At 37.3% G+C, this 12,496-nt stretch overlaps 1 protein-coding gene across 4 annotated transcripts in view; it reads left to right on the top strand.

Moving 5' to 3' along the window:
• Nucleotides 1–12,496, top strand: part of Tenm1 (teneurin transmembrane protein 1) — an 829,897-nt gene that overhangs the window by 676,678 nt on the left and 140,723 nt on the right. For all 4 annotated transcript variants that reach the window (XM_028881639.1, XM_028881638.2, XM_028881636.2 and 1 more), the window contains one exon: nt 10,437–10,556. In XM_028881639.1, the coding sequence (XP_028737472.1) occupies nt 10,437–10,556 (120 nt within the window). The remainder of the gene's footprint in view (nt 1–10,436; nt 10,557–12,496) is intronic.

Below are 12,496 nucleotides of genomic sequence, written 5' to 3'. Positions count from 1 at the left end.
AAGGAGTTAGTTGTGAAAGAACTCTATTTCTTCATGGCAGGGTTTCATATATTTTTCATCTAGGAACACAAAAAGCATCCGACTGTATATGCAAGTAGTGATTGATAAACACACAAGACAGTTACTGAATATACTGAGCAGACTAAGAACGTGAGGTATTGGCATCCTCAAATTTATCATCTGTTCACCCTCATTTCTTTAAGAAAAAAAAAAGGCACTACCTAAGACCTCCCCACATCTGGGGAAGATCTCCAAGTATGCTTGTGCTGGGGCATGGTTCCTTGTAACCTTGTCTTTTTGTCTTCATTTTCCTGAGCCACCTAATTTGTTTATCTTCATAAGTGGGAAGTCAGGTTGTTGATGGTTGCAAATAAAGCACTTTGATCTCATTTGTGTGGAAGGTGTTACGTATGTGAAGGCAGGATCTCCTGATTTTCAAAAAGGAAACACATGTTTAAGACAGATTTATAAAATTATAAAGTGCTGAAGGTTCCCAGATTTACAGTGCTGACTAGCTACTGAAATCAGCAGTCGACACCTAAAAGTACCAAAAAGAAAAAAAAATGTGTGAGTTTCACTTCTTTGAGAGTGTTCTTGGACAAGGAAGGATGAAAAGAAATCAGAGCAGAAGTTTTCAATATGGTATTTAACGGATTATTATGACAATCTGAAACTCAAATGTTCTGAGATACTTAATTTTTTAATTAGGAATATCAATAACTATAACTCATCTGAGTACAAATTTTTTTTTTTATTTTATCTGACTGAAATCCAAAGGCTCCAATCTTTATTGCGATGTCTGAGTCAGACTATGTGCTTTTGGTCACACTCTAGCTGATTTAATATGTCATTTTGTCCTTAGAGAGGGTAGTCAGTGAAAGAATATTCTATAGCTGCACAGTTAAGATGGATAAGTAGATAAAGGTGCTTGCTGCCAAGCCTTATGACATAAGTTCGATCCCTGGGACCTAGATATTGATAACCCTAACTTTGCTCACACCTCTGTATGCACACTATGACATTCACCCTCACCCCCCTCACACACAATAAATAAATATGTGTAATTTAATTTATTTATTCTTCTCTTGTACAATACATCCCAATGGCAGGTTCCCCTCCCTCCACTCCTGCCACTCTTCCTACTTCCCCTCCCCCAGATCCACTGCTGCTCCATTTCCCTTCAAAAAAAGAGCAGCCCTCCCAGGGATATCAACCAAGCATGGCCTAACAAGTTACAATAGAACTAGGCACAAACCCTCATATCAAGGCTGAACAAGGCAACCCAGTAGGAGGATAAGGGTCCCAAGAGCAGACCAAAGAGTCAGAGACACTCCCAAATTAATTTAAAATCTTTGAAGAATGTTCTGTAATTAATTTCCACTACATGAACCACACATAGAAAGTGATCAGTAGTTGGCTTATTTATACAGGTAATGATTTCCTGAGGATTATGCCACTTGCACAGGCGAGCACTTTCATTTTCAAGCCCCATTATTTACACCTTGGCTCAGAAAGATCTGTGCTACAGCCAAAGGCTCTTTTGGATCCATATCAAGAGGTTGTCACTGCTTTATCACTGTCTGTGCTATCTAGAATGAGTTTTTTTTTTATTCTAGACAAGCTGGCCTCAAACTCACAAACTTGCACCTGCCTCTGCTCCCAAAGTTCTGGCATTAAAGGTGTGTGTCACCACAAGTGAGTTCCTATATAGCACGAATCTTAAAAGATCTTATTAATAAAAACAAACCTGGAACCAGGTATTGGGGTGAATGCTGAAAGATCAGAGAGACAGAACAGGCCACAGCTAACCTCCCCTCACCAACTTCTCAGCCAATCCTGTTTCCTCAGACTGAAAGCCTCTGAGTCCTCATCCAGAATGAATCTCAGCTGAACTGCTGCTAAAAGCCTAAAAGCTTAACCAGCTCTAGTTCCTGGTTTTCACACCTTATATACCTTTCTGCTTTCTGCTATCACTTCCTGGGATTAAAGGCGTGAGTCACCAAGCCTGGCTGTTTCCAGTATGGCTTTGAACTCACAGAGATCCGGATGGATCTCTGCCTTTGGAATGCTAGGATTAAAGGTGTGTGTGTGCCAACATTTTCTGGCCTCTGTATCTAGTGGCTGTTCTGTTCTCTGGCCTCAGATAAGTTTATTAGAGTGCACAATATTTTGGGGAACACAATATCACCACATTCCTACATTTTTATAATAAAATTAAGAGTCAAAATTTCTCAAGGTTATATGGATATTAAATGAAATGAGATGAGGAAAATGTCTGACATAGTACTTGCTTCATAGTAAGTGCTTAGTGTTTTATTTATATAAAATGCATATTTATATCAGACCATATGAGCTCAAATTTTCCTGGGCAACACTGTTGTTCTAAAAATCTCTGTGAGGTAGTAGGGAAGAATACAAGAAAGAAGTGCAATTGCCATTTTACAAAACCACTAAATGAAACCAAGAATAATTCTGTTTCTTAGGAAAATTTGCGGTGGCAATTACTAGGGAGCCAGAGCTAGAGCATAGCTCAGCCATGCTTTCCTCACACTAGAAAAAGAATCCATGCCCACGAGATGACCAACAAGAAGGGCCTGCCCTATGTTTAATGACTATCCATTAAATGAAAGGCAAGTCCACAGAGAATGACAGGAGAGGTTAATGAGGTTAACAAAACCTCTTAAGGCTGATTACAAAGGTAGACCATTTGAGTAATGTTTAGAATAGGCAAAATGCAAGCAAACCAAAAACCAAAAAAATATAAAATAAGTGCACTTCAGACTATTCAAGACTTGCTGCAAGGGCTTACAGGACAAATATTTCAGGATTCAAATTCTAGACAAAAATAATCATGTGTCTAAATGAAGCAAACTGGCACACAGTACTGAAAATGTAACTGTGTCGTCAGTGTTATTGCTTCAAAACACTTGATCTTTTTTCCCATTACTTTGGGGATCTCAGGCCTCCAAAACAAGCCTACTTTTGACAAGCAATTACCAGGGCAGATGGGAAAATAGCCACCCTACCTCAGGGTGAGTGCCCCCATTTTGTTTTACTTGAAACATCACTAGCCAAGAGGAAAATAATTCTGCTTAAAAAGCTATCTGCATTTTCAATAGTACCACCTTTCCCACTGCCCTAGATTGTTGATGGGTAATACTCCCAGCTGCTTTTAATGTTACCCACTTGGTAAGTATTATTTATTTGGGCTAGTGATCAATGGAGTAGGAGTAAATCATCTTGCTCTATTTAAGCAAAAACTAACGAAATTTTATTGGGCTCTCATATTAATATGCACGGCTGTCGCAGTTTTTGAACATGAACATAGGTTTATGCTTCATCATTAAGTGATTTTATAATGCTGTATTGACCTAGATAACTTATCAAAAACATCATGTATTCTGTTGAAATACTCCTCCCACTAAAAAAGCTGTATTTTAAAAACCTCAAATGTATTTAAATTAGGAAATATCAAATAGTAATTATATGATAGTATATAAATGAATAATGGGGTTAGTGTGCATAAATTAAGCATTTGAGAAGGTCTATTCATTCATTTTGCCTAATGGCGCAGATATTGTTTAATTCCCTTAAGCAGTCAATTATCAAACAAAATCCCCGTGATGAGGATGTTGGCTTCTAACAAATGAACTGTAAGGCATCTGTCACATAGGAACCTCGAAGTATCTCTGAAATTCTTGACATGGTGCCATGATGATATGATGCAAGCACCTTACAACTTTAGATTTTTTTTTTAAAAAAAAAAAAAAAAGCTGAAATTCTATTAATTGTTCCTGAGTACATGCTGTGTACTCCAGGAACACAGAAGGGCACAGCAGATAAAATCACATAGTTCTTGGCCTCAGTGTGGCTCTCTAATAGGAAAGAGCAAGCAATCTAGAACTGTTATTCCAGGCAGGCTATGACAAGTGCAATGACATGAGAATGAAGACTATAATGTGAACAATAGTCCAGGAAACATTTGCACTTATCTGGAGCAGATAAATTGGGTTAAAATATATTTCTCTTTTACAATCTCTGGTTTTGAAGGTACCCCACAGTTCATGTGATGGTTCACCCATCATTTTGTCATGACAGTTTCAACATGACTTGCCAAATGCTAATTGTCCCAGAAGCTTTTATGGAAGAGTTAAAATTCAAGGATTTCATAGTAGTAAGATTGTGAATTGTTTGTTTATTTTCCTGCCTTTTTATGGTTTATGCTTCCTGTCTTCTTCCCCAGAAGTTCATACATCTTAATTGGCTGATTAGGTGACAGTCTTGCTTTCACTAAAGTTTGGCCTTTACGCATGCAGGATCAGCAGCACTTGGGAACTTGTTAAATCTGTAAGCTTTCGGGTCCCACATCAGACTTACCAAATCAGAAAGTCTGTGGACATGCCCACTGAAGTTCAATCTTTCCTTCAACAAACCCTCCAGGGGATTTAGGTATACATCCCATCAAGTTTGAGAATCACTGGCTTATGGAGAGAAAGATTACCACAGAGGCGTTAGGACTGACATCTCAAATTGCACCCTGAAGACCTTCCTATTTATTTTGAGATGGCAATGAATAATGGAAACCTTATGAAATCTTTGTTACAACCACTCAAAGGTGTTTATATTCCAATAAGGCCCCAGAAGCAGTGTTTTGCCCTGAATGACACAGTTTCCAACTGCAGGATTTATGCTATGATTAACCCCTATATAAGATGTTGTAAGAATGCTCAAAACATACCTTATTATGCAGTCTATCTCTGTTCCATAAAGACTTGAACAAAGTGACAATCAATTCAGGAATTTACAGGGCAAAATTCAAACACTAGTGAGCAAAAAAGCCATGTGACCTCTTCCAGCCCAGGTGCTCTCAATGCTTTTTCTTCTGCAGTGCTCAGCTTGTGGAAAGGACTCTGTTTGTCTGTTTCAATTGAGAAAGTCACCTAACCTATCCACCTGCTGCTTCATCCCCAGAAGGAGAGGTCCTTGATTTGGAATGTTATACTTCAAGGACTGCTTATGCTCATGTTAGCAACAAAAGCAAATAGCTGTAACTTCTCTGGCCCTAAACCTCATTTTCCTTGTGAAAGATTTTAATCAGAAATACAATGCAGTAAATTACATCTTCTTTCAGCAATTTAGTTTTCAACCTTGCTGTTCAAACCAACTTCTGTACTTGAGGTTAATGTTGTTGCCAGAGGTGTTGAATGGATATTGGAAATTTGACAGAGAAGACAAAAGACAACAAATAAGGACAGAGAAGAATGGAACCTAGGGTTGATTGAAGGCTAGAGATAATTTGACTGTGCCATGAAAATAACAAATACAAAATGAATTAGACCTTTTGCATCAGAGCTGTCTAACAAGCAGCTTGTTAGTTAAATAAGGCTCTCAGTAAAGTATGTTCTTCAAATATAACTCCAAACACTTAGAAGAGTCACCATTTAGTTAAAGTGAAGAAAGAAATCCCTTGGGGTTGCTGCTTTAGCATAGTAACAGCAGATAGATAGCTTGGAAGCAGGCGATATTCTCCAGAGAATAAGAAAAGAGATATTTGTGAGGGATGGTCTTCCCCACATATGTTTTTAAAGTCACAGTGGACATGCCATCTAAGTTCAACTTACCTTATTCTAAGCAGGCACAGCACGGAGATGTTCTTGTTGAAGATTTAAGGAAGCTTAAAGAATCTGAAGATTTCTTTATGGTATTGAATGGCCAAGGTTTTGGGGCAAAGGATGGATCATTAAAGGACCAGGATTTGAGGTTTAGATATTTTGGGTTTTTATTTTGTTTCATTTTGCTTTGTTGTGGTACTAGGTATTAAACCCAGAGCCTTGTACATGCTACCACTGATGTATACCCAAATCTCATTTAATATTTTTCATTTTGAGATAAGACCACACTGTATTGACCAGGCTGACCTTAAACGAAATGTGTAGCCCAAACAGGTCTTGTATTTTGTGATCTTCCTGCTTCAACATCCTGGGTAGCTGGAATTAGAGGCTTATGCTAATGACTCTGATGGGAATTTTGATATGACAAGTCTAATGTGCCAAGGGCAAGTCAAGTGATTTTTGCCTATATTAGATACAATTGAAGAAATCTGGGTACTCTCTGGGATACAAAATTGGGTAATACCACAATGGGAATAAACAAATGTACATAAAATAACATTGACCATATCAAAGATACATCATGACTGTGCGCACCTCACTCCTCAACCAGAGTCTTGAAAAATACATGGATTACACAGGTTGCTAAAAACAATGCTCCAAACAAGTAATATAAATGGTACAGAAATTAAATGTCCTGAGTGGATCAGTAAAAGAGGGACATATATAAGGATAACATCTAGGATTAGGAAGCAAATTGAGTTTAGAAACTGAAGTTCACAAAATGGCAGCTGAAGAGCATAATCCACTCTACTGGCCATTGAAAGCTGGGTTACCCTAGGGGAGAGTTTGGGATCAACAATTTTTGTTTTGAAACAGTGTACCTGAGAAGATTTTCCTCTGGGTTTCTCTATGTAATATCAGTCAAAATTGCTGCAAATTAAAAAGAATACTTTAATATTGTCCCAAAATTTAGATAATTTACACTGACACTGAATGGCTGATGTTGGTCAGTGATTAGAGTGAGTACTGACAACTCAGGGGAAAAGGTGGATGACTTGTAGTGTGTAAATAATGAGGACAAATGCAACAATATACAGGGGAGCGTAGAGAATTTAAAGTCTAATCCATTACTAAAAAAAATCTCAATACTGACAAATATAGAATAATACATTTTATGGAGCTTCATCATATTCTGTAAGTTGATGTGGATCATAAAGTATGAGGAATAAAAAAAAGTAAGGGAGTTGAAAGATATATGTGCACACATTATTTATGGAGGATGGAGATTGAAATGAATGAGAAGAACAGGTAGACAATGTCTTGAATAATGATGACTTTGATGAGTAGTTATCACACAAATCTGTGTGTGTCAAAAATATGAGGAATATTAAGGAGCAGAAGAGTCAAAAGACAAGTCTCCTCAGACTGAGATACAGAATGAAGGAAGAGAGAAATCCAGGGAAATGTGCAGAATAATGATGGCTTTTATGAGTTCTTTACTCACTGCCCTGGATCCTTCATAAATATAAGCCATATAGAAAATAAAAGAGCAACAAAAAAGAAGGGACAGATCCATGTCTGTCATAAAATATGAGACAATAATGCCAACCAGGCTTGACAAAATAAAAACAAAAATAATTGAGTCTAGTATAACTGTAGAAAGACACAATATCTAGATATGTGTCTTTAATGTGGGCAAATAAAATGAGTGAGTGTAGAATTGTTTTACCTAAATAGAGTCAGCAAGCACTATCTCAGCATTACTATGGCGTAGCCCTCAACAAAGTTAACTGACAGAACCTTGGCAAGTTCACAAGTAACCCACACATGCCCCAAAAGTGACCAACAATATTTGGGGTGTAGGAAGGAATATGCAACCAATTTCTAAATGACTTGTCCCTATAGAGTCTCTCCTCAGGCTCCTAACTCCAATTTGTAAGTAGTTTGTTGGAGAGTTTTCACAACTCTCTTCAGCATAACCCCTATTTATCTTATTGAATATTAAGGACTGGAGAAATGGCTCAGCAGTTCAGATCACTCACTGCTCTCATAGAGCACAAAGAGCACAGTGTTCCCAGTACTCACATGGCAGCTTTCAACTGTCTATGACCCCAGTTCCAGAGGCCCTATTGCTGTGTTTTGGCTTCCATGGGCACTGTGCTCATGTGGTACATTTATATACATGTAGGCAAAACACTGATATACATAAAATAAAAAAATTATAAATCTTAAAATAAGCTGTTTTTACAGAAATGAAGAGATTTTCTTTATTTTTCCTTTTTGTTACATTGGGCTTAGAACCAGATTTGTCTGATTGGTCAATCATAGTTCAAAATATAGAACACAAGGACTGTAGGGTTTTTTTTTTCTATGTTAGAACCAATAGGATTGTAATGTGAGAGTGATTGAGAAAAATCAGACATGGCAAAGCAGGTGTCAGTGTTCAATGTGCAGGCCAATGATCTGTATCACAGAACTGGGAATATTGGTCTGAGAGCTCAGAATATACAGAAATGCTGGTAGCTCTAATTATACTATTTCCATTTTGTGATACTTAATGTCTTGTAATTCATGTTAAGTACTGTCTGTAGGGAACTCCAAATAAGTCCTATCAGCTTAACTTAGAACCAGTTTCTCAAACTGCAATAGAATTTAGTAATTAGGTTAACTGAAGTTGCTACCTGTCTTCATCTGGAGATGGTTTTGTTGTGTAGTTTCTGCTCTCAGATTCACTTATGTTACTATTAGCATTCAGATACTTGCCCTGAATGTTGATTATGTTGAAAGAATATAAAATCCCAGGGTAAAATTATTAGAGTTAATCAGAAAATTTGTTGGTCCAAAAATCATAGCCCATCTGAATCTGAGATTTATCTTCCCAGCACACCACGATCCCTATGTAATTAAAAGAAAAACAAACCATAATATTCAATGCTTTAGCAAAATTATTTACATTATTTCATTTCCTTGGCCTTGTCTGTTTGAACAACAAAATTCATAAACAAGAGCTCAGAACTGCCAAAGGTAGGACTAGAGTCTGATGAAAACTCTCCCCTCCCTGTCCACACCTCCAATCAATGATAAGCCAGTGGAAAATTCTTTCTTTGATTCTATTCTGTGGCCCTTTTTTTAAGGTACATACTCCTAAAATGTGTTACAATTTGTCAGACAATTTAGAGCTGAAAGCAGTGGGCACTTTTATGGACTGTGTCCTTCAGCAACAGTCTTGTTTAGGATCTGAAATGAAATCGTTTTGGCAAAGATGAAATTTATGTATTTAAAATGGAAGTATCCATAAGTGTTTTACTTAAATTAGAGAAGGAAAGCATAATATCATTATGGAATACCATATATTCACTGTAGACTTCAAGATCACCCTACTAGGAGGTAGAGAGATGGATGAATAGATAAAGCACTTAGTTTGCAAGCTGAGTTCAAATCCACAGAATCCATGCAAAGCCAGACAACATAGCACACGTCTATAATCCCAGTTCCCTTATAACAAGAGGACAGGTGGAGATAGAGGAATTCACAAAAGCTAGCATGCTAGCTAGTCTTATATATGTAGCAGTCAACTAGAGACACCGTCTCAAAAAAAGGTAGAAGACCAATGCCCAAGATTATCCTTGGACATCCACATGCAAACATAACGCACACCATACCTATATACAGTATACGCAAGCACCGTGTCACCCAACTAAGTTTGCTTGCTTGGTTCTATTTTCTAGACACAGTAATTTGGCAGTGTGTTTCATGAGTTTTAAAATATTCATTCTTAGCTGGGCGGTAGTGGTGCATGCCTTTAATCCCAGCACTCAGGAGGCAGAGGCAGGTGGATCTCTGTGAATTTGAGGCCAGCCTGGGCTACCAAGTGAGTTCCGGGAAAGGCACAAAGCTACACAAAGAAACCCTGTCTTGAAAAACCAAAAAAAAATTCATTCTTTTATGAGTTGATGCATAGAAAATATACACAAAAATTGATACTGCTGATTACCTGTGATGAAAAATACCAGAAAGAAGAGGGTCAACAGGGACTTCAGTCATAGCTAGAAGGTATTTGTATTATTAATTAATGCCATTCATTTTAATTTTGACAAGCCAAAAAGTATAATTGCACAAATAGAACACTCTCCTAAGGAGATAAGAAGTTAAGTATAGAAAAAAAATGGAGAAACAGCATGTCTTCAAATAAAAGGTGAATTAAATAAGTCATGGAATATTGCTTTAAGGATAAATTATGTAATAACATAAATACATGTTCTCAATGCATCAGATAATATTAATAACATAATATTAACTTTAAAATGTCAGAATTGTAAATGATAACTAATATGATCTATTAGTTTAAATATTAAGGCCACTCCATGTAGTTAAAAGGGGGGTTCATTTTGTGGGGTAACTTACAAGTGAAGGGATAGGTTACAGGGTCTTGGAAAGGTGTAGCACAGTCCAGTGGTGTTCTCTGGAGAACTCTGCTCAGTCTAGCTCCAGCGTCCAGGATCCAGGAACCAAGAGAGTCGGCCCATCCAGATCCCAGGTCTTCAGGGGTCCTCTCTCAGCTCTGCCTTGTAGGTGTGACAGTTACTGAAGCCTCAAAGGGCGTGGTACTTCCAGGACAAAGCTGGACCGGCTACCCACTGCAATGATCCCAATGTTGATGCATAAAAAGTATACTATCCACAAAATATTAGTAGTACTTGTTTCTGGTTGGTGAAATTATTGTTTTCTTCTCTAGGCTTGAGTGTTTTCCAAAGTTTCTACAACTTGACATCTAGATTCTTATTTTATCATGCTTTTTTGATTTCCTTTCATCTTTTGTTGCAGGCGCGCCTGTGTGATTCGAGGCCAAGTGGTGGCTGTGGATGGAACCCCTCTTGTGGGAGTCAATGTCAGTTTCTTGCATCACAGTGATTATGGCTTTACCATCAGTCGGCAAGATGGAAGGTATGCCTTTTGCTTCTAATGATTGTAGGAGCAGAGTACTGACATTTGGCCATAGGTAAAGCCAGGACTCACTATGACAGCAATAGTAAGCACATCTTCCTTTTAGTTGTATGGAGAAAAGTAAATAGTGACATTTATTTCCTCTATTACCAATTTAAGTAAAACCAAATTTCTACCATTCTACTATTATTTTCAAGCCTTCTTGAAACACTGGGCATGTGGTCATCTAATTCCATTTATAAATTTAACCTCAAAGTTTAGTGAGATGACGCTAATAATAAATGATGAAGTATGGAATACATAAGCTGTTCTTCCCCAATAGGCCTAAAAATATTTCAGATATTTTAGAATTGACCATGTAAAAAGATTTCCTCTAAAAGTTCAAAATTAGGGACTTTTTAAATGTATCTTCCCTGCTATTTGAAGTATAGCTGAGGAATAGAATGGTAGAGTTGCACATACAGGGCCTGAGTTTGATCCCCAGCATCACAAAAAGAAAGCTCCCTTCAGAGTTACCTGTTTCTGTAGTGACTTCAACTTATTTATTGGCAAGCATGGCCAACCCATGTAACTATACTGAGTTAGTGTCAAGTATCAACTACCAAGGTTCTCTGAGACCTGGGAAATATGACCTCAAAGTTAAGCCTTTTCACTCTAGAAAAGGATTTTCTCCCCAAAAACATTTTTGCTGCTGTCACATAAATAGACACTTATTCAGAATCCTTGAGTCAATAGACCCATGTGTCCATCTTGAAGGTAGCTATTTATGACACTTGGGAACACTATAATAATAGCCTTGGGGTACCCTAGTCTCCAGGTGGTTACCCTTAACATGTCCTACTCATAACAAACCACTTCAGTACTCACAAAAAGAACTGTTGGCTCAGAGCTTTATCACAGTATGAGAGACTATCTTATTTCAAGAACCTACAATCAACCCTTATTAGTCCTACCCACTTCAGAAATGCTAATTGTTCAACTTGAGCTGTGCTGAATTTATTTTTTTCCAACTGCCTGTCAAGAAAATGTGTGTAAAAATTAAAGACCATAAAGAGGTTTTTAACCTACTTAAGACAAGAAACTGGTTTTAGAGATTTTAGAAATTATTTATATGTAAATTACATTACTAACCAGCCATCAAGTTATTATAACAAGCTTCACAAAGCTGTTAGGGAAACAATATTTCCTGTCAAATATTCCATAATTAGAACTCTCTGTTACTTCAAGTGGACCTTTCTCTCATTTGGATTGAATGACAGAATTTTGCACATTCACTCATCAGTAACTGATACACAAAACTACCTTCTGCCATGCCAGTATCTGAAACCATGTGTATTAATCGAGAAAAGAATTGATTCTTTAACTTCTTATGACCTGTCATGGAGGTGTGATGGAGGCTTCAATTTCAATCACTGCTTCATTGTATATTTATAAAAAAAAATGTAAAAGAATCTTGATGTCTAAAATGTCTAAAAGCTTCTATTTCCTGATTACAGAAAACATTAAAGAGAATAATTTTGTTGACATTTGTACACTTTGTGTTTAAAATGTCAAGACCCTCCTCTGATGAGCTTTCTGTGAAAAACAGATTTATGTAAATGGAAGATAGTAGCATGAGTTGCCTCTAGCAATGACATTCTTCTTGGGATCCATAAAGAGTATATATGTTCAAAATATGTACCCTAAATACCATCCAGACTGTCCCATTAGCATTTCTTAGACATAACATGACTGTGAAAGATTTTCCTTTTATATGTCTACTTGTTGCTACCCCAGACTAAGTACATTTCTAAAGTACAATATCATATGGAAAATACATCCAAAAATAAGGACTATAGCAAGACAGTGGTGGCACACACCTTTAATCCCAGCACTCAGGAGGCAGAGCCAGGTGGATCTCTATCAGTTCGAGACCCGCCTGGGCTACAGAGTGAGTTCCA

This window comes from Peromyscus leucopus, chromosome X (assembly GCF_004664715.2).
Source record: "Peromyscus leucopus breed LL Stock chromosome X, UCI_PerLeu_2.1, whole genome shotgun sequence".
Taxonomy (NCBI): Eukaryota; Metazoa; Chordata; class Mammalia; order Rodentia; family Cricetidae; genus Peromyscus; species Peromyscus leucopus.
This window is presented reverse-complemented; position numbering and strand designations above follow the sequence as displayed.